Raw genomic sequence first — 22,100 nt, 5'->3', positions numbered from 1 at the left:
ATTACGATCAACCTCTAAACGCGTCTGAGCTTACAACACTATGGGTAACTTAGCAGTGATAAGAGACAAATAAATCCACGTATTGCTCTCAACACGTGGTTGATACCTTTGACTCGATCACTATGCTCTACGATGATGGTCATTCCGACTTTTTGACTTTTTCAGAAGAATCAAAATCCGATTTCATCCATCTCTATAGCATCTTGCAATTCAACAACATAGACAAAATGTCAACACCCCCCTTCCTCCCTCTCATAGACCCATCGGGGTCTACTCTCCTCCCCTCTCTCGCCTTACTCGGCCCAGTCCTGATCCCAGCTACCCTCGTACAAGCCGTACTTCCAACCTTACCACCCCAAGCGAGCTACTACGTCCAAGCTGCCGAATCATCCGATGACCTAATCTCATTCCTCGATAACGGTGCTCAGAAAATCGTTGTCACTCCATCACAGGTGGAAGAACTCGCTGGCCAGGTACCTAAGGAGAGGTTGATACTCAAAATCGATGAAAGTGAAATAACAAACTATCAACAGTCGTTCTCACAAATTAGCGGTATCTACCTGATCTCATCTAGCGCCCACACTGCCAAATCTCTTGGTGCAACGAATATTGACATCTACATTCAAAACCCTTCACCTAACCCTACAGAACTTCTCGAATCTATCAAGTCATCTCGACCATCTTCCTACGTCATTCCAACTGAATATCTATCCACATCCCCCAAAACCACTTCTTCCCACTTATCAATCGCCGAAGCTTTCCTTGCACCTATCATCTCCGATCGACCTGATGGCTTATTCCCCACTATCGTCTCTTCTTCAGACTATTCCAGTCAGCCATTAGGTCTAGTCTACTCATCAAAGGAATCAGTGACTGAGGCGATAGTGACCCAAAAGGGTGTCTATCAATCTCGTAAACATGGATTATGGAGGAAAGGCGAAACTTCCGGTGCAGTACAGGAATTACTCTCCGTCAAGACAGATTGCGATAGCGATGCGTTGATCTTCGAGGTGGTTCAACATGGCACAGGTTTCTGCCACGTTCCAACTCAGTCAACATGTTTTGGAAATTTCACTGGTCTAGCCAAACTTGAAAACACCCTCAAATCTAGATTATCCAACGCTCCCGAAGGAAGTTATACCAAGAGGATATTTACCGACGAGAAGTTACTTAGGAGTAAGATAATGGAAGAAGCTGAAGAGCTGTGCGATGCAAAGACGAAGGATGAAATTGCATTTGAAGCTGCCGATTTGTTTTACTTCGCTTTGGCCAAATGTATCTCTCAAGGCGTCAGTCTGAAAGATGTTCAAGGAGCTTTAGACAAGAAATCACTCAAGGTGACTAGAAGGAAAGGCGATGCCAAACCTAAATGGGAAGAAAAGATCAACGGTGCCGGTACCGCCAAAGCAGAACTTCCAGCAGGAGCTAAAGAAGGATCGAAACCTACTGAACCTATACCTCAGTCATTCCCTGAAGTAGACCAATCGAAAATCAAGATGAGAAATGTCAAACTTTCAACTTTGAACAAGGAAGAACAGAAGAAATTGTTACTTCGACCAGTATTGAACTCTTTAGCAATGATAGATAAGGTCAAACCCATAGTAGAAAGAGTGAGAAAAGAAGGTGATGCAGGATTAAAAGCCATGACCAAACAATTCGATAAAGCCAATCTCAGCTCAAACGTGCTCTTACCACCATTCCAGACTCCCACTGAAGATCAACTACCATCAGATGTGAAGAAAGCTATTGATATAGCTTATGAGAATGTCAAGAAGTTCCACGAGGCTCAGTCGGAGAAGAAACCTTTGGAAGTAGAGACCATGCCAGGAGTGAAATGTTCTCGATTCGTTAGACCAATTTCCAGAGTCGGAGTGTACGTACCTGGAGGAACAGCGATCTTACCATCCACTGCGATAATGTTAGGTGTACCAGCTCAAGTGGCAGGATGCAAGACGATCGTACTTGCCACTCCACCAAGACCGGACGGATCAATCTCCCCTGAAGTACTCTACGTGGCCAAATTGACAGGTGTCACGTGTATACTCAAAGCTGGTGGTGCGCAGGCTGTTGGAGCCATGGCATATGGTACAGACGAAGTACCCAAAGTAGACAAGATCTTTGGACCGGGTAATCAATGGGTGACTGCTGCCAAGATGTTAGTGCAGAATGATACAGATGCGTTGGTTGCCATTGATATGCCCGCTGGTCCATCAGAGGTGTTGGTAAGTCAATGGTTTTGTCGTACATTGTGATGAAAAAGAGGCTGATGGTCTTTCTCTGTTAATTTTCTAGGTAATTGCCGACCACACTGCCAACCCAATATTCGTAGCATCAGATCTCCTCTCGCAAGCCGAACACGGAACCGACTCTCAAGTGGTGTTAGTAGGAATCAACCTCACTGAGAAACACCTCGAAGAAATCGAAAATCAAATTGACATCCAAGCGAAAGCTTTACCGCGAGTCGCCATTGCCCGAGAAGCAATCAAGAAGAGTGTGATCGTCTTGGTGGATAACGAACAGCAAGCTTTGGACTTCTCCAACGAATATGCTCCGGAACATTTGATCTTGCACTTGGAAGATTCAGCGAAAGCCGTAGAAAAGGTCGATAATGCCGGAAGTGTCTTTGTGGGAGCTTTCTCCCCTGAATCGTAAGTTGTGCTTCCTTACTCGATGATCATATTACACATCTGGGCATTTCACAGGCCATTACGATACCTACGGATGCCACCCTTTCTTCTGTCAAAATACCAAATGTCGAAGACATACTAATAATAGGTTATCGTGTAGATGCGGTGACTACGCCTCAGGAACTAACCATACGCTTCCTACAAACGGATTCGCTCGTCAATTCTCAGGAGTCAACACCCTCTCTTTCCAGAAACACATCACTTCTCAGCTCGTCTCGGGTGATGGTTTGAAAGTATTAGGTCCAAGCGTTGTGAGGTTGGCTGAGAGAGAGGGATTGGAAGCTCATGCGAATGCCGTGAGAGTAAGGTTGGCAGAGCTGAACAAATAAATAGAAATAGATTCAATGCAGATACGATCTAGTAGATAGTATGCATTGACATGGTTATATCAATCCCCCTCATTCTATTTGGCGATTAATCATGTTTTCGCAATTTCCAAAACCTATCCTTCATCTACGTGAGTACCCACTGAGATAATTCAAAGTCTTCATAGACCCTTGGCAAGTTTTCGAGGAGCCTCCTCTCCTACGTCCTCCCTTCTTGTTACGTGTATATGTACGTTTAGTGGTAAAATCAGTATCTTCAGTAAATCGTACCGATTGAACGGTGTTTTCTTTACCTTCTTCAGTCCTGGTTTCACCTTCACCTTCACCTTCATGTTCTTGTGATGAACTCTCAGAACCCAATTCTTCCACATCGACTTGTTTTTCCTCTTCTCCTGGATCGCCTGAACTCAGGTTTGAGCTTGGACTCTTTGCAGGTTGCCTTGACCCTATCGTAACACAATTTCCATTCCTACTACGTCTCAGTCCTCTTATACTCCCATCTTTATTCCTGACAATTGTGGTATACCCCGTCTGATGGCTACCATGAGATCTAGCAAATCCAATTGCCTTATAGTTGGACTTTTCAGTTGAAGCCTGTTTTGAAGCCTGTTTTGAACTATGTTCAGACATTAACAGTTGAGATATCTCAGAATGAGGCTGATTCCTATATCCTCTCAAGGTTAACCAAAGAAATCCTCAACTATCTCATGGTTCTCTGTGACTTGTGATAATTCAGTGATGAGGACGATCCTTCTATGTTTGGTAGTGCTGCTGAAAGGATGTGAAGAGATCAAAGGATGTAGAGGGGATCATCTCATTTGTAGATACTTTCCAATGAAGGGAAAGGACGAAGGAGACGATGTCTGATGCTGTGTACTGCATGATCTCAGGTTCTTATGGTGGGACAAAAGAACATCGCCACTTGATGTAAGTACCAACCTTTCATTAGGAAGGAGTATACTCGACTACGATGATCCGGAACTCACTTTCAAATAAAATAAGTTACATGATTCATCATAATGTAGTAACTTAAATCGACACAAATGGGAATCCTTCAGAAATATAATTCATACATGCCACATCAACAACTAGTAACGCCTCGTACGACTCGATTTATGCCCACTCGAAGCTATCCAGCTCATAAATCCAATCTGGCCATCTGAGAATCTCCTTCTCTCCAGATGTCTGGGCGTCATGAGATCAGAGAACGTTCCGCCTCTTTTAGGTATGGGGAATCTAGGTTCTTAATCCAGTCCCAAGCCATATGACGTCGTGTCACGAGCATTACCGGTACTCTTATGACTCTTTTTCGAAGATGAGGTTGAAGTGGTACGACCTCCCCCTGATAGATCCGAGCCTGAGGTGCATTTCATTCCACCCGAATAACTCGCCCCATTTACTCTTATTTAACATCTCTCTCGTCCTGCTCTCTAGATGTCGATCACCAAAAAATATACTTTCTTTCTTAGCGAGGTCCTCCTTGGCTCGACTCTTCTAGGGATCATCCTCCCATATACTAGGCTTGGAACTTCGCTTGGTTGTTCTGAAGATATTGGAAGGTCGGGTACTGTGTTCCGCCATCGTGTCGACTCGTGTGAAGCTATACGTTGGGGCTTGGACGCAGCGAACAGATCCGGGCGAGCAAAGGTCCAACAATCAACTAAGGTTTATGAAGGTTGTAGCGGATGGCGATTGAAACACACGAACATCCTGTATACGATCGAAACAAGGTGAACGTGATGGGGAACTGACCAGGATGAACAATGCAGATCACAGAGATTCCCATGCTCTCACTGCTACCTCCTCTCTTCAAAGAAGCTAGACATATCCTTCAAGGCATTGCCGCGGATGACGTATAATGAAAACCGCGGTCATTTTGGGGACCGTACCGTATTTGCATACTGTAAGTGAACGATGAGCATCCGGGAATGAGGAAAATTCTGCATCTAAACGATGGGGCGGTCTTTCTAGTAGAGAACGGCCAGAACGGCCCTTCCAATGTCATTCTACAGTAGTAACAACGTCGAGGATCATTTGTACGAAATGAACTGATTATGTAAGCCACATCACAGAAGCAAGATCCACCTAGCCTAGCAATTGCTCATCGGCGTCAACTCAAACACTATGTAGACGACATTAACAGGACTCAAGATCGTGTTCAAGTCTTAGTTATATAGTTGAGAAACGCATTCATCTTCGGACCAGACTTTGTGGCGGAAATCACTGAACTTCTTCTCGTTGTACTGGGATTTCTATCGGTGCCATCTTGATTACTACTTTCATATCCAGCGGATTCAACAGCTTCCATTGTTTCTTGTCCTCCTTGCTTTGTATCATCAGTGGAGGATGACTGAGACTTCGACTTGGTCTTTGATCCTACGGGAGTGGTGGTCTTGATATTTTTACCTCCAAAATTGGATACACCACTCCATTTAGATGCGGTCAATCCCCTGCGAATATCTTGTTCTTCCTTCTCATTGCCTCCGAAAAGCCTTTCTTTCTGCTCCTTCATTGATCGTTCATGTTTGTCCTGTGAGCTCTGACGAGAGCTTTTTTTTGTAGATGATCCTCGACGTTCCAGCCCTCTGGATGTGACGGTGATCCCATCCCTGGTGGAACCATTACTTGAAGGAGTATCAGACATGTTGATTGGCAGATTCGAGATAATGGGTCTGTCAAAGAAATAGAAGAAACAAAACGAGGTGGGCAAATGAGTGAAACTTCCATACACGAAGTGGATGTAATTTTAAACTAAAGATCTTTATATTTAAATCTAAAAGCTGACCCACCTCTTTATTCGCTTCCGCCGTGTCTCTCTGCTTGATGTTCCCGTAAGAATCATCTAGACCCAAAAGCCCCGCAACGTCTTCATTAGAAGGACTAAAGACCAAAACGGACATTCGCAAATCCTTTATACGGAATTGCCAGTAAAATATAAGACACCGATACTGCTTGACTAAATACTATCTTACAACATTTGCAATCGGCCGAGTCTCACAGCGAATCACACCCTTGTACTTTGCTCAGCATCGTATCCTTTGACCGTTGGGCCTTGACTCGGCCATTTGTCGGTCTCACCAGCTTAAGGAAGTTGCGGTAGCCAGTAGTTCTCAGATGTCGCTGCGAAGATGTCAACTGAAACAAAAGTTCAGAGCGGATCCTGTATGTATTTGATCCCTGCAAATGTCTCGTTCCATTTCCATGAAAAGGCGAGAGGATGCATTGAGGTGGGCAAAGTAGTAATCTTTTGACAAAGTTCTTTCAATGGCCTCCGTTTGCTGGTACATATGAAGATCATCAAACCACGTAGTTTGTTGTCATACGATACCAGTACTGGCAAGTCCGTAAATAGTTACAGTGTACCACACACCGAGTAAGTGGACTCAGCTAGGGAATTGAACCGAAGTACACACATACCCAAGCTCTAGGATTATTTATCAGAAGTTCGGGATCACTGCCAAAACCAACTGTCGTTCTGTCGAGTACAGTAGCCTATGATGTGCACCACGCTTGTGCTGGGTTCTTTCAGAGACATGAGTATATGACCTCCTTTATCCTGCTCTATGAACAGCAGCGACTCCGCTTGAGAATGTTTTTATCGTCAGTTCATCATTACATCATCCGCTATCTCAGACGGTACACTTCCTTTCTTACATACTGTCGTTATAAGTAGAATATTCAGTCAACATGTTTGATCTGATTACATGCAGTGTATAAGTTATATTTCTATCTGTTATAATTATTTCTCTTCGACTCGAGTCCCGTTACTTTCCTATCAACCCGCTGTCTTGCCTAAGCATAATTCATTTGAGGACTTCTGGTGGATCTACTACTGTGCATACTCTGAAAACAACCCGTCAGATTATGTACATCAATATGGATGCCGATGAGTCCTCTTCCAATTCCCATACTGGTCCATCAAACTCAATTCAACTTAGTCGTATCGATACCAACGTGGAACCCTCCCAACATCGAGATCACTCCCATTTAGGGTAAGTGAGTCTTACTTAGATTTATCGTGAGAATCGTACGGTACTGTGCAGCATTGTTATGGAAGTTTATACTGACTCTCCACCTGGATGTCTTCGATTCATATCTAAACAGTATCCCTGCTTCTGCCAATTCCCAGCTTTCTGAATGCTCCTCGGGTCGACCTAGTCCTATAAGATCGACCATCGACGGACCACTTGATCCCTATATGTATCAACCTCGAGCTACCAATTCTACATCGGCAGAACACAAGATGACTGCCACTCAAGATGAGGCGACTCACTCATCCGTGTCGAGTAGTCCTAGTGCCTCTTCAACCGATGACCGCAATCGGCAGCTGAGCAGCGAAGGTATCAACGCTAACGAGTCCAAAGACAAACCAAAGCCCCGACCAACGGCAGCAGATGGGATGACTAGAACTTCAACCCAATACTCCGAATTGATTCCTGTCAATCCCCCACCATTTGCACCATATGGAGTGACCGAGCCTCCCTATGTGAGCTGGATGAGATCGAAAAGTACTGAAGCGCTGGAAGATCGACCCAGTGAAGATGAGGAATACGGCACGCATGTCAGACCAGGTGCAATGAGGATATTGCGGCCTAGCTGTTACCCCAAGGAAAGTTGGAGGAACAAGAAGAGGGGACCAAACAACCACGAAAGCAGCGACTTTCGACATCAAGAACCAACAAGTGATGGTTCACCAGTTGAACAAGGTAGTGGGAGTTTTTGTGGATCATTTAAAGAATGTCTGAGATCATTCACGGGGTCGTAGGATGAGATATCAGTCGGCAATGAACGAACAGTTGAGTAGATGTTCAATTTACATCACTCTGATACTTTGATAATATATAAATCCTAAACTATACTTTAATGGATATCATTTCATTTCATTTCTTCTATTCCCCATGAAACCCAAATGAAACAATGAAAGTTGATAAGTAACCTCAAATAATCTGTAGATCATCCTCTTGTTCCCTCTCATCTACACTTCTATCACATGACGTGACACTATTTATCATCCACCGTCAACCCATCCACATTGACCACCATCACACTCTTGTTATGTAATCCACAAGCCAAATGTTTTCCATCTTCTCTCCACGCAATTGCGAGCTAGATCGCATGAATCAACAAGATCAGCTTCCCTGACAAGCGTTGGGCGTGAACTTTGAACAAAGCGGACTCACCATCATAGGTTGTTCTCTCACACTCTGTTTCTTGGCATCCTCTTCTATGTCATGCTGCAACATTATTTTACCAGACTATTCATCCAAATCAGCTTACGTTACTCCACATGGTAGGGAGAGATCGGGAGACTTGTGTCGCAGCTGATACTCACCTCGATATCCCATACGATAAGATGACCATCCCACCCACCAGCAGCCAACGCACCCAATTTCCCACCAAATGAAGCTGGGGAGAATGCTAAAGAGCCAGTACCAGTCTCGAGCCCGGCTAGGGTATGTAAACATTCTCCGGAGAGGGCATCGAACACTTTCACTGTGGAGTCCTGACCACCGCTACAAGGTCGTGCAGAATTAGGTATCAGCTCCAGTCACGTCACAGACATGCTCATCATCATGATTCGCACGAAGAATTTGATATCAACTCACGCAGCTAGTAACATTCTCCCATTCTCACACGAAGGACTCCATTCCAGCGTATTCATCCTCTTATTTTCACTTCCACCAACAACCGTTAATCGATGTAGACAATGATCTGCTCCAGGTACAGGTGTCCCACCATTGAAATAATCATCATTATCCTTGTCCGTCGATCCTTCTTTACCCTTTGTTGGACTCAATGATCTTGATCCACCCGTACGACTGGATGGTTCAGGGTACGAAGGTAATTTCCATATCATACAGTTCCCATCATCCGATACTGAAGCTAGTAATCTCGTCGTACCACTAGTACTACCAGACGACGTGGGTGGTGACCATTTTATTTTCGTCACATCGTCGGAATGTCCCTTGAATGTGAACCTTGGTCGTTTATCGTTAGATCGATGAACGAAAATGGTATGATCGTTACCCGCCGATGCAAATACGTCGTCATCTAGCCAGTCGACGTCGTTCACTTCCTCTGCGAGATTGGAGGTGATTTGATCAGCTCCATCATCCGTTAGATTCAGAGCGAGACGCAAAGGTGAATTATATGTATGACTAAGGAATTTGGATGTGGACCGTTCACTCACTAGTATGCGCATCAAAGCTATTTTTCAAATCCATCTTACCATCAAACCCATATCCCCATTTCGTCACCGTGAAATCATCCTTCGCCATGATGATGGCTGATCCGGAAGGGTTCCACTTCAAAGCGTTGATAGCACCTCTTCCATACGTCATGATCCCGTGCATATTTCCACTAGGGGTAAACAGTCTTCCCACACCATCGTATGATCCAGTAGCTAACATCGTACCATCAGGATGCCAACAGACGGCAGTGACGTTCTTCTTGGACGATTCGATAGATTTGTGATATATCACTGCTGGTTTCTTCAGTGTTGTCAGATGACTTGTTGGAGAGGTAGAGGATGAGGTGAATTCCCACAATCGGGCTGTACCATCTCCTGATCCTGTGGCGAGGACATCACGATTTTTGGGGTTCCAAGCTACGCAGGAGACCTAAACGAATCAAGTAGATCAGCATGCATTTCCAAAAGGGTACAATTTTGCTTAATTCTGTGGAATTACGATTATACTCACTGCATCTCGATGCTCTACCCAGTTGCCCACTCTGCCATCATCACTAATCTCATCGTCGCCATTCTTCTGCGAATCTTTCGGCAAATCTTTCGACTTTATCGATGGAGAAGGTTTCCGAGATTCTGGAGTTTGCGCTCTTGACCCTGCCGTCGAGTTAGGTACTTTCAGGCTTAACGTATCTTTCTTCTTCGGCGATTTGATTTTCACCTCTTTTTCTTTTTCCTTTTCCTTCTTATCTACAGGGGTACTGTCTTCTTCCTGATCGATGTCCATGTTATTATCGTTATTTTCAGTTCCCTCACTTAATCTTGCTTTCTTCTTCTTCTCTTTGTCCTTTTTCTGTACCTGACTATCTTTCTCTGACGATTTGAACCTTGCAGGCGAATTAGATCTTTCGGGTGAAGGTTGACGTGAGGTAGCTTCGGAAGAAGGTTGTCTGGCTTTACGTTTATTCCTTATTTCCCCACTGGCAGTGATCGTCTTGGATGGTCCAGCTTCGTTGGATGCTATCGATGGAGGAGGAAACGCTTCGGGACGTTTGGGAGGAGGAGGGGTGGACGAACGTAAGGCTTCTGGTAGGGGAAGAGGTGGATTTGACTCGGATGATGGGAAAGAGGGTGGACAGACATGAGGTATAAGTAGATGGAAAGGGTTAGGACAAGATGGTTTGTATGGTTCCTTCCCAGACCGACTTTGTGCATCAGCTCTCGTTTTATCCAGTCAAAATCAGTGGGTGAGCTGAGTTTACTTACCCCATTCGACGCGACGTGCCTCTCGACTTCTTCCCATCTTACAGCTTTCCACAACTTCCTTATCAATTCTCCTCTTTCAATTCTCCCCTCTGATCTGCCAAAGTTCGGCTGCACAGGTGACTTGGAAGTACCCTGCATGGGTGTCGCTCCGTTGGGTCTACTCGATTTTCCATTATTCAGGTTTGAGGGTGTAGGATAAGATGGGTTGAAATGCTGGAATAAGGATGTCGAGGGAAGGTTGGATTCAGATAGAAGGGTGAATGCTGTGTGGGTAAAATTCGATTCGAGGAGATACTGATGATAATTGCAATACGAGTTAGCTCGAGTCTTTCACAAGCTAGGTATAAGATCGAGTTGATGTGAGAGGAACAATTGAGCTGGACATACCAGATAGATCAATATGTTTATTTCCACACTTGATAATTCTATACCGGGCGATTCATCCTCACTCCTCATCTCTACATCGTCATCGACAGTCATCGCTGAAGGATCGAAATCCCGGCTGGAAGGTTTTGGCGGGTCTGAAGGTAGCATATTGTTGGTCTTGTCTATGTTATATTGACATGTAGAATAGGATACTTCAAAGAATTGGGTTGGAGCTGACGAGATGGCTGGAAGGATAAAGTATTGTTTTCTACGGTGGCGATATGTATCCACTGCAAAGAGAATCTATGTGATTTGCAGTACTGGAGAGCGGTAGGTTGCTGCTATACTAGGTGGGGTGCTGTATGATATGTATTGCAGTGGATGAGGGATGTAAGCTATCGTTGTTTGAAAATAGGATAAACATTCGATATAATGACTTTACTCGAGCGTTGAGTTCCAAAGGTGGGTTCCCAAGGTATGTGTGTGTATACGGTTATAGCAACAGTTGGGATAAAATACAGTAAAGTGGCGCCACAAAATATTCCTCTCTGTGGGATGTGTTTGTTCACGGACGCGTAGAAAGGTAAAGGTAAAGGTTGATCATCATGATGCATCCCATTCCATCCGTTCGCAGATTCTCAACTCCATGGCATTCGGTACCTGACAACATCATCAAAAGAGCAGGTACGGTTCATCCAACAACCACAGTCAACCATATACATCACCATCATCAAGGCTGTAGTCAGAGTATCAAGCACATCCACCCATCATGCCAGCCATATCATTCCTCCCATTCCTATCGTCCATACCCCTCGGTACACGACTCATCACATTGACCATCATCCTACTCTCGGTGATAGGTCAAGGATTGTCGTACCTCGCCCTGGACAATTCACCTGAGCCTGGAGCTTGGGGAAGTCAATTACCATGGTTGGTATTGGTTCCTGGGAAAAGTATCTGGTACCCCTGGACGTTCTTGACGGCGGGATTGGTGGAACTGGGTTTGTTCGGGGTGAGTGCATATCCCATCCACGCCCTGAAAACCATCATTATTGTATTATGCCATCTTCCGAGCTGCACTAATTCTCGATCCAGCTAGTCACAAACACTGATATTCACTTTGCCCATATAGCTCATAATATCAGTGATCTCGATACCATTGGCATGTCGCTACCTAGAGAGAGTTTGGGGTATACGTGAACTGATCAAGTTCAGTATCATCACCATTGTCGGGTCTAATATCATCGCATTTGGATTCAGCTGGTTGATGTGGTTCGTACTGGGTCAACAGGATGCTTTGTAAGTTGATGTGGGTTTGTTCAAAGGAAAACAATTAACTTACATCCGCTGCAGATACGGTTTACCATACCATGGATTATCAGGATTACAAGTCGGTTTCCTCGTAGCTTTCACCCAATTGATACCAGAACATCAAGTTCAGTTATTAGGTAAATTCAAAGTCAGAGTGAAGGTATGTCGATCAATTATTTAGTTTTTCTTGGTGTGGAAAAATGGGTACTAACTGTATAACACCTATATAAGACACTCCCTGGTATCCATCTTCTCATCTCCAACGTAGCGGTAGTGGTATTTGGTCCATCACCAGCCATCCTCATCCAATTCGGTTTCATAGTCGCATGGGTCTATCTGAGATTCTTCAAATTATCGGAGAACGGTGAATTCAGAGGTGATAGGAGTGAAACTTTCGCTTTCCAATATTGGTTCCCACCCATCATTCGGTGAGTGTATGACGTCTGGTACTTGAATTTGCATCGTACAAACCGGTTCAAACTGAAGAGGACTTGCTAACCTGATCATACAATATATATAGACCATACGTAGCTTTCTTGGGTAACACAGTATTCAAACTCGCCGTTAAGCTTAAACTAGTTCAAGCATGGGATGAACCCATAAACGCCGGTGCTTATTCATTGTTACCTGGCCCAGGAGGTGCCAGAGCAGAAGCAGAACGAAGAAGGTGAGTATAGTTGCATATCATGCTACTTGAGTAGAGAATGATGACCTGATCAACGTTTGAACACAGGGCTCTCGCATTGAAAGCTTTAGATGCAAGATTAGCTTCCTCCTCACCTGCTCCAGGAGGTTCAGGCTCTGCTACTTCACCAAATGCAACATCGAGTTCTACTGTACCGTCACCTAATGTCCCTCCTGCGATTCAAGCTACCACGACGAAGAGCGGGGCTGAGGCAAAGGTGTAGGATGCGAGGAAAATGGAAATGGGGATTGGGAAATGGGAAATAGGGAATGGAAGTGGAGAATATGATATATATGTTTTTATGCATGTCTTTCACGATGAATCTTGGACTAGGTAATTGGTGTATGTCGAGAAAGATGATTGCTTGTAAAGTATGTTTAATCGGTGTGACAAGAGAGCGAAAGCTCAGTGCATGGGTGGGTATCCAAGATGGAAACCTCGTAGATCTGAATCATTCTAGTGCATACTGTATCTCCTATGCTGTTCTGCAGATGGAAAATAAGGGATGGTGAGCCAGGCGTGACGCTAAGCTGAGAACAGCATAGAGGGAGATTGTTGCACAAGTGTGACACGGTCCTATAGGATTCTCCTATGTTGATGGAGCATGACGTGTGATTAGGATAGGTATGTATGCTCCACGTGGTGAATCCGGTATCAAAAGTGTCTTATGTATGTGTTTTACGTGTTTGTTACTGGTATAGATGTCGATTTCAGGGACGGAGTGAGATAGGATATCGATTGGATGGAAGTAATCACCTACCATAATAAAAAACCACAAAATGATGAAAATGGAAAAGCATAACCATGGTAGGCAACTCGGAAAAGAAAGGGAGAAACGGTCCCAACCCCCCCACTCCGACTCCAACCCAAAGAAAGAGAAAGAGTCAAAGACAGAATGCATTCATACTTTCCATACATTCATTCCATACTTCCCCCCTTCCCAAATCACCCCACCTCGCCACCATAGATCGCTTGCTCGCTATCCATCATACATCATACTGACCCACCATACAGTCCAGCTGTCACTATAACGATGCATCGTTCACTCGCCGAGTGAAACATAGATTGGATCAACATCACTGCGGATTGTTGTACAGCATTAGATCCAGTTAATGAAGAGATAGATGAGCGTGTAGTGTATCATATATAAACGGCATAAGCATCGTATAGTAAGTTGCTCAAACCGCTGGTGCAAGCCGATGCATATACCTAACCAGTTGAATGGTTGACTGACCCCGACCCAACCCAACCCTATTCACTTGCACCTGTAGGAACAACGTACACGTCACCTAATCATCACATCCATTCCACTCTCGCTTTTCCTCTTCGACAACTATCACATCAGCATATAACGAAGAAGTGTATCATCTTCGACACGATGTCAGAACCTCATCATTCACATTATACGCGGAGACCATCTTCTGGATCCGGATCAATCACATCGCCCACTAGCAGAATGAGTATGAATGGTGGTGACAGGAGAATATTGGAGGTGAGTTGACTTTCATCCTCGACACTCTCCATTCATCTGTATCTCATCTATTCGCTTAATACCCTTGAACCAACTCACCCTCTTCCTCCTCTGCCAGGCATCTCCTCCTCGCCCCACACCCTCCGGTCGAATGTCTTTATCAGCCCTCGTAAACCCTTCCAACCCACCTTCACCACCAAGAGTCACCCAATCAGCGATATACGATTCACCCGCCTATCCCTCTGGTGTAGGCTCATCATCAAGTAGTAGATATGGTAGACCATCAGTCTACGATCCACCTTCTATTCCAGCAAGTACATCTACAGCAGCATATTACGATAAAGTGTATGACGAATATGAAAGTGGATTTGGTCGACCATCGAGTTATACAGATAGTAGAGAAAGGGGCATAAGGGCTCATGAGGGTTTACCACCTAATCCTACCTCATCATCATTCACAACTCGAGATCGAGAACGAGACATCGCAGGAAGTGGTGGTGGCGGTGGTAGTAGTAGTAGTAGTAGGAGATATCCAGAATACAACTCACCTTCACCTACCAAATCAAGATTCATCTCTCCTAGTCCCTACCTTAATGGAAATGGGGAATTACCCAGACCCAGATCATCCATTTCGCTATCACCTATAAAATCTACTTCACAACCTCCGCCTGTCATCCCGACGAGGTCAAGGGCGATTAGACCGGATGATAAACTTTTGGGGAATGAGGATATATGGGAAGTGAATTTGAAGAAATATCAACATCTGAGGGAAGATCAGGTTGAGGAGGTCAACAAGTTTGTCCTGGCCTATAAGGTATGTCCTCTTTGCATATCCATGCTATCGTTGTACAAACCCCACCAATCTTTCACATTATACAGTATAACGAAATATCCTTCTTACCATTTGGATGGGTATGTTCTGACTCGTTGTTCACTGTCGCAGCCCCCAGTCAATGGCACCAGCAGTAACAAGAAACAACCTCGAAAATCCACCTTGACTTCTGAAGAACCTTTGAGCCTACCACAGATGCCCGGTCAGATCATGGACGAAGCTTCATCGAGTAAAGGCAAACCAAAAGGTGCGTTCCATCATATCATAAGATTCACATCTTGCACAACGCTGACAAATCTCTTTTTTTTGCACTACAGAAGGCAAACGCAAATATAATCGAAAGTCCAAAGGCGGTAGTGGTAAAGCACCAGGAGTCAATCTTGACGACGAATTACTGGGCTTGGCAGGCGATGAAGCAGCTTCTTCTCCTGCTTTCCCGCCGTCCGACGCGCCCATTCCCGACTTTGGCGATGACGAAAGCCATGATGATGAAGATGAAGAGGAAGAAGAAGAATCGAAAGATCCCATGTCTATTGTTAAACCTTGTGGATTGACAAGAGCAGAGGTGATAAGTAAGATTGAATCTAATGATATATCCGGTCTCACAGAGGACGATGTCAAAGCTGTCCAGGATGAAATGTGGTTGAGGATGAAAGAGAAGGAAGGCGGTGCGCCGGTTAATAAAGATGGTACGGTTCGTAAGAAACCTGGTCCAGCAAAGGGATGGAAGAGGATTAGAGGGATTGAAGCTAAAAAAGATAAAGGAAAGAAGTCTTCCGTCATGGATGATATGTCAGAAATCGGAGATGCGTCAACGGTCAATGGTGAGGCAGATGCGGATATCGCTGCTCTCCTAGGGGATGAACCGCCCCCACCTGGTGGTAGTAGTAAGAAGCCATCCAAGGCCAAAGCGAAGAAAAGGAAATTGGATAATGATAATGAAGAGATCAAGTTTGTTGATTCGGAGGATGACCATACTCATGGTCATAGACATTCTGATGGTTTGATAGGCGAAGAATGGATGGAGGAAGATCGATCGATGAGAGCTGGATCAGTAGGAGGTTCAAGTGTCATGAATGAAGGTTCTGTCACACATACCGGAAGTAAGAAGAAGAGTAAGGCGAAAGAACCTGGTGTAGGTAAAGGGAGGTGGACGAGACCTTCGAAACCTGAAAAAGAGGAAATACCATCAACCTCTGTGGGAACCGCACCCGCCACAGGAGCAAATACACCTTCTGGAGGACATAAAGGAAGAAACCTATTGCCATCGCACCCCAACCACAATCTCAACTTCCCGAACAACCTGATGATGTCAATGCGATGTTGGATCTTCCCTTTGCCGGATCGGAAATTGTTAATGAAGCTGTACCTGAGAAACCCCCTGGTCCTGCACCTAACTCTTATGATCCTCGAGGTGTATCCGAGGCCGAGGCGAGAGTGAGATTGGGTCTGGTTGAAGATCTACAGAAGATGGTGTGGAGTAATGTGGTAAGGGATGTACCGAAGGTAAGTGGTCTCTGCAAATCATATTTATGGTATCTCGCCTTGGCGTCTGCTACGGAGGTCGAACCAATGGGGTTGTCTGCGTAGTTGCTGGATAGCTGTTGAAAACCGAAAATCTTATACTCATCCCTCTTATGACTTCTCGCAGATCTACAGAGTCTATCAAGGGTACGATACCACCGTCAAGCAATCCGCTTCTCGGCGTATCCAAGCTGCCGTGAGAAACGGACATGGTCAAAGGAATCTCAAACTTACTCAGCGGAATAAGAATATCAGGGATTCCATATCAAAGGCAAAGAGGGTCGTCAAAGAGGTATGTGGTTTGATCTCCTCTCTTCAATCTGTTGGTTCGTCAATCGAAGAATTTTGCTGATCAACTGTTGCTTGATCCTCGTAGATGCTGGTTTACTGGAAGAAGAACGAGAAAGAAGAATTGATAGCTCGTAAGAAAGCCGAGAAGGAGGCATTGGAAAAAGCCAAACAGGAGGAAGAAGCTCGAGAATCCAAGAGACAAGCTAGGAAATTGAATTTCTTGTTAACTCAGACAGAACTCTATAGTCATTTCATTGGAAAGAAGATTAAGACTCATGAGGCTGAACAGGCTGAGGGTATGGAGAAGCCCCTTGAGGAAGGGAAACATCAAGATGAGGAATTGGGATTGGGTGATGGTGGAGAGGTATTACCAGATATAGATTATGATGATGGTGAGTCAATTCGATTATGATTGGAAGGAGAGTCATCGCATTCGGAGTCACTGCATTGAGTCGGCGAAGTGTTCTTGGTCGAGAAAACAGAGCTGATTTTTGGCATATCTGGATAGACGACGAAGAGAACCTACGACGGCATGCTGCTAGGGGAGCTCACGCAGCTGTCCAAGCTGCTAAGGACAAAGCTGCTGCGTTCGATCAAGCTAATGCACAGCGGACTAGTACTGCCCAAGAGGATGATACAAGTGAGGGATCATACTCAGCTTACATATATAGTATCCACATGTGGAATCTGTAGCTGATTTTGATTCTGGATTTTTAGTGGACGGTGATGAGCTCAACTTCCAGAATCCCTCATTGGGTGAAAATTCAGTTACTATCACTCAGCCTAAAATGTTGATGGCTCAGCTGAAAGAGTACCAATTGAAGGGTTTGACGTGGTTGGGTAACTTGTACGAACAAGGTATCAATGGTATTCTGGCGGATGAAATGGGTCTGGGTAAGGTGAGTAAAACTGCTTCTCAACCGTGACGCCTTTGTATATAGTACGATTGAGCTAATCATTTGCCGGTGATATGTAGACCATCCAATCCATATCGCTTCTCGCATACTTGGCGGAAGTGCACAACCTTTGGGGACCTTTCTTAGTCATTGCACCTTCATCGACATTGCACAATTGGCAGCAGGAATTAGCAAGATTCGTACCTCGTCTTAAAGCTTTACCTTATTGGGGTAGTCCGAAAGATCGAGAGACCCTTCGAAGGATCTGGTCAAGGAAGAATCAGACATTTAGCGAGAGTTCACCCTTCCATATCTTAGTGACAAGTTATCAATTGGTGAGTGGGTCTATTACCCTTAGCTGATCGTAGCAGAGAGTATAAAAGCTGATAAATACCCAATGAATCTCGCATGGTAGGCCGTTCAAGATGAGAAATACCTCCAAGGAATGAAATGGCAATATATGATCTTAGATGAGGCTCAAGCAATCAAATCTTCCTCTAGTGCTAGATGGAAATCTCTTCTTTCTCTACATTGTCGAAATAGATTGCTTTTGACTGGTACACCGATTCAAAACTCCATGCACGGTGAGCTATTCTTCTTCCGGAAATATCCAGATAATAGCTGACGTGATATGCATTCGTCAAGAACTCTGGGCCTTACTGCATTTCATCATGCCTTCCTTGTTCGATTCCCACGAGGAGTTCTCCGAGTGGTTCTCGAAAGATATCGAAAATGCTGCAGGTGGTTCTGCTGGTTCCCTCAAACCTGAACAATTGAAAAGATTACATATGATCTTGAAACCTTTCATGTTGAGACGTGTCAAGAAGCATGTGCAGAAGGAATTGGGTGATAAGGTGAGTGCCAAATCTTACACCGCGAACGATCCGTTGCTGACGCACTTCGTTGTTATAGATTGAAATAGATCTTCTTGTGGACCTATCGCAACGTCAGCGAAACATTTACAAGGCGCTTCGACAACGAGTTTCCATATCCGACCTGATCGCCCAAGCCAACAACGCGACCGACACATCAGGCGCAAAGAACTTGATGAACTTGGTCATGCAATTCCGAAAAGTGTGTAACCATCCTGACTTGTTCGAACGAGCCGACGTAGTCTCGCCATACATGTTCGGAAGTTTCTCTCAATCTGGTAATCTCGCTCGTGAGGGAGATCAACTATATCTACCTGATTCAGCTAGGAATCCTATCGAAGTGAATCTACCTAAAATCATCTGGACTGACGGAGGAAAAGTGGATTTACCAAGTGAAGAAAGCTTAGCAGGAAGCGATACGCACGTGATGAGGAATTTGATGAATATATGGAATGAAGATTGGATCAACCAACAATCGCATATCAACAATAATGAATATGGATTCATGAAGATACTCGATAAATCACCTTCGGAAATATCCAAATCTGCCAAATCCCATCCACTAATTTCCCTTCTCAACGAATCGACCACCAAGAAAAAGAAAGTGGTGGATAGTCCCTATATCGATGAAAATGATTTCTCAGCTCCATCAAGTAGAAAGAAATTCAACGTACCGGTGAAAGTACCTCATGCGGCTTCTCCTGATGGTATACCCCTGAGGGAAATTACCACTCAAGTATGGAATCAATCGTTCCTCTCTCGCCCTGACGCAAGGTTCGCTTCCGATCATGTCATCGCTCCTCTGATCAAACCTGTCATTCTCAATCGATCTTATCTGAATTATCAAGATCATAAACTTCTAGATGATCCCTTGACTAGAGCCGTATTATATGGTCTATCCCCTTCCGAAATTGATGATCCGCTCGCAGTCAAACGTCTATCTCACCTATCACAATCTGACGGTGTTCTTTCACCTAGGGGATTGGTAGATACGACGCCCAACGACCAATTACCTATATCGACACTTAGGGTCCCACCTACTAAACGATTAGTAGTTGATTCTGCGAAATTAGCCCGGTTGGATGATTTGTTGAGAGAACTGAAAGATGGTGGACATAGGGTTTTACTTTATTTCCAAATGACCAAAATGATGGATCTGATAGAGGAGTATCTGATCTTCAGACAGTACAAGTATTTGAGGTTGGATGGGAGTTCACCGATCGGAGAGAGGAGGGATATGGTCACTTCATGGCAGACTAAGTGAGTCCACATCGAATGACAAACCATTTCTCTCTGGTAGAAAACGTATATTGACCTTGTATGACTTGTGTTAGCCCCGATATCTTTGTTTTCTGCTTGAGTACCAGAGCGGGTGGTTTGGGTATCAATTTGACTGCTGCGGATACTGTAATCTTCTGTAGGTGTAGTCCAATCTACCCTTCATCTTTTTTGAATGCAACTACGCCTGTTTCAAAAGATTAAGAGGAAACCCAAATGCTGACACTTGTACATCTAGACGACCACGATTGGAACCCTTCATCCGACGCTCAAGCAATGGATCGAGCCCACCGAGTAGGCCAAACCAAGCAAGTCACAGTCTACCGACTGATCTCCCGAGGAACAATCGAAGAGCGAATCCTCAAGATGGCCCGAGCGAAAAAGGACGTACAGGATATAGTAGTCGGTACGAAATCCATCTCCGACGTTGCCAAACCATCCGAGATAGCCAGTTTGTTCATGGATGATGAGGAGTTGGCTGAAAGTGTAGCAAAGAGGAAACAAGCTGAGGCTCATGGATATATCGCTCCTACACTTACTACAACTAGGAATGGAAGGAATGGATTTGGATTTGGAGATTCCCTTGGTGGTCTCGATGATGACGATGATGATGATGGATTCTTTAAGAATCCTAATAAGGGAACGGGGAATAACGAAGATGAGGATTTCGGGGATGAACCGAGTTCCAACGGCGGGACGGGTACTGGTACAAATACACCCAAGAATGATGGTGGGAAGAAGAAGAGTAATTCAAAGAGGAAGAGTATACCTGAAGGTGAGTTAGAATGATAATTTGCCCACATAGGGAGGTAAAGATGACTGATGTTGGTGTTCATGATAACTTAGGTTCAAGTGCGAAGAAACCACAGAAAAAGAAAGTGAAAATTGCACTTGGACCTGATGGATTACCCATATAACAACACTGCAATCATGTTTCGTTCTCTGTTCAATCATTCATATTTCGTGTTCTCCTTCTTGTCTTTATGATACGTTTTATAACTAGCCCGATCCATAATTTATTGTATTATATGCATAGCGACAGATTGAGCATGTCTACTGGTAATTGCACGATTGTAGTGACAAAGATGTTATCAACCGCACAGTAGGAGTACGGTAAAATTCTGGGATGTCTGAGTTGATTACTCTGGCTATACTTTCTCTAGAACATACATCCACACCCCCGTTTCAGGCTCATGTACCACCCTCTCCTCACCACTTCTCGAATCCTTGACAATCTTCCCACCAGAGATATATGTTGTCGATATCATTTGTTTCTTGATCAACTTCCAACCGTATTTTGTATATATCTCATCGTCGAATCTATTAGAAGAATAAGATATAGATATCCACCTTCCACCGATTTTAGTCACTCTGGATAAATTGTATAATAATCTTTCTATGGGATTCGATATAGATCCGTTTTCCTCTTCCTCCCCTTGGTCGACTGTCGAACGGGGTAGTGGGCCACCACATGATATAGCATCACAAGTTGATTTATCAACTATCAAATCCCATTTATCCTCTGGTGTATTAAATTTCAGGGATTGTAGTGATAATACATTTAATAATATGAATGGTACATCGACGTCCGAAGGGTGAGATGATTGAGGAGTTGGTACATAATCTGAGTCGTACACTTGCACTTTGTCTCTACATTTTCCTTTTGCCTTTGTCTTGGACGTAGATTTGGCCGAATCGAAATACCGTTGTAGGGATGAACCTAAGGAGGAAGTACCTGATCCGAAATGTAGAATATCCAGAGTTGTACTGGCATTAGTCGACCGTTGCTGATCATCGTTATCGACTGTCGGAATCGTACCCGATCCGTCATCTTGACCTGAAAACGGTTGAGGAAGATTTTCCTCCAAGAATGGAAGCAAGTCTTCATCCGACATCAACCATTCGAACGAGGACTCAGATTCGAATCGGTTGGACCAATATACAGGTGATGAGAAATCAGTTGAAACAGGCATGACCTAGTAGATGGATTTTATCTGGTATTTCAACTGAGTGGGATCCAATGGAAAATTCGCCGCATACAGCCGATCTATTCTCTTCTTCCCCTTCTTCTTTTCACGGTTTGTCGGTCGAAAATCGTCGTAGCTATA

At 44.4% G+C, this 22,100-nt stretch overlaps 8 protein-coding genes across 8 annotated transcripts; 4 read left to right on the top strand and 4 right to left on the bottom strand.

The window, feature by feature from the left end:
* Nucleotides 1-227: 227 nt before the first annotated feature.
* Nucleotides 228-3,016, top strand: V865_002736 (histidinol dehydrogenase; the record flags this gene model as incomplete). The annotated part of the gene is made up of 3 exons (XM_066226535.1): nucleotides 228-2,222; nucleotides 2,293-2,648; nucleotides 2,788-3,016. The coding sequence occupies 3 exons, from the start codon at nucleotides 228-230 to the stop codon at nucleotides 3,014-3,016; spliced, it is 2,580 nt and encodes an 859-aa protein (XP_066082632.1).
* A 120-nt stretch (nucleotides 3,017-3,136) lies between these two features.
* On the bottom strand, nucleotides 3,137-3,643 carry V865_002735 (uncharacterized protein; the record flags this gene model as incomplete). The annotated part of the gene is made up of 1 exon (XM_066226534.1): nucleotides 3,137-3,643. One exon carries the CDS (start codon nucleotides 3,641-3,643, stop codon nucleotides 3,137-3,139), a length of 507 nt encoding a protein of 168 aa, XP_066082631.1.
* Nucleotides 3,644-5,171: 1,528 nt separating this feature from the next.
* On the bottom strand, nucleotides 5,172-5,657 carry V865_002734 (uncharacterized protein; the record flags this gene model as incomplete). The annotated part of the gene is made up of 1 exon (XM_066226533.1): nucleotides 5,172-5,657. One exon carries the CDS (start codon nucleotides 5,655-5,657, stop codon nucleotides 5,172-5,174), a length of 486 nt encoding a protein of 161 aa, XP_066082630.1.
* A 1,232-nt stretch (nucleotides 5,658-6,889) lies between these two features.
* V865_002733 (uncharacterized protein) lies at nucleotides 6,890-7,778 on the top strand (the record flags this gene model as incomplete). The annotated part of the gene is made up of 2 exons (XM_066226532.1): nucleotides 6,890-7,005; nucleotides 7,118-7,778. 2 exons carry the CDS (start codon nucleotides 6,890-6,892, stop codon nucleotides 7,776-7,778), a joined length of 777 nt encoding a protein of 258 aa, XP_066082629.1.
* A 236-nt stretch (nucleotides 7,779-8,014) lies between these two features.
* On the bottom strand, nucleotides 8,015-11,000 carry V865_002732 (uncharacterized protein; the record flags this gene model as incomplete). The annotated part of the gene is made up of 8 exons (XM_066226531.1): nucleotides 8,015-8,119; nucleotides 8,194-8,268; nucleotides 8,346-8,526; nucleotides 8,620-9,091; nucleotides 9,204-9,633; nucleotides 9,715-10,392; nucleotides 10,467-10,760; nucleotides 10,854-11,000. The coding sequence occupies 8 exons, from the start codon at nucleotides 10,998-11,000 to the stop codon at nucleotides 8,015-8,017; spliced, it is 2,382 nt and encodes a 793-aa protein (XP_066082628.1).
* Nucleotides 11,001-11,601: 601 nt separating this feature from the next.
* Nucleotides 11,602-13,051, top strand: V865_002731 (uncharacterized protein; the record flags this gene model as incomplete). Its single annotated transcript, XM_066226530.1, has 6 exons — nucleotides 11,602-11,844; nucleotides 11,965-12,131; nucleotides 12,186-12,303; nucleotides 12,375-12,571; nucleotides 12,664-12,810; nucleotides 12,877-13,051. 6 exons carry the CDS (start codon nucleotides 11,602-11,604, stop codon nucleotides 13,049-13,051), a joined length of 1,047 nt encoding a protein of 348 aa, XP_066082627.1.
* Nucleotides 13,052-14,206: 1,155 nt separating this feature from the next.
* On the top strand, nucleotides 14,207-20,909 carry V865_002730 (uncharacterized protein; the record flags this gene model as incomplete). Its single annotated transcript, XM_066226529.1, has 16 exons — nucleotides 14,207-14,320; nucleotides 14,418-15,113; nucleotides 15,243-15,378; nucleotides 15,449-16,280; nucleotides 16,382-16,637; nucleotides 16,783-16,947; nucleotides 17,032-17,338; nucleotides 17,455-17,586; nucleotides 17,664-17,845; nucleotides 17,923-18,177; nucleotides 18,258-18,426; nucleotides 18,488-18,696; nucleotides 18,755-19,974; nucleotides 20,049-20,131; nucleotides 20,231-20,767; nucleotides 20,839-20,909. 16 exons carry the CDS (start codon nucleotides 14,207-14,209, stop codon nucleotides 20,907-20,909), a joined length of 5,364 nt encoding a protein of 1,787 aa, XP_066082626.1.
* A 231-nt stretch (nucleotides 20,910-21,140) lies between these two features.
* Nucleotides 21,141-21,965, bottom strand: V865_002729 (uncharacterized protein; the record flags this gene model as incomplete). Its single annotated transcript, XM_066226528.1, has 1 exon — nucleotides 21,141-21,965. One exon carries the CDS (start codon nucleotides 21,963-21,965, stop codon nucleotides 21,141-21,143), a length of 825 nt encoding a protein of 274 aa, XP_066082625.1.
* Nucleotides 21,966-22,100: the final 135 nt, after the last annotated feature.

This window comes from Kwoniella europaea, chromosome 1 (genome assembly GCF_036810445.1).
Source record: "Kwoniella europaea PYCC6329 chromosome 1, complete sequence".
Lineage (NCBI taxonomy): Eukaryota > Fungi > Basidiomycota > Tremellomycetes > Tremellales > Cryptococcaceae > Kwoniella > Kwoniella europaea.
Note: the sequence above shows the minus strand (reverse complement) of the source record. Positions and strands in the feature narration are given on the sequence as shown.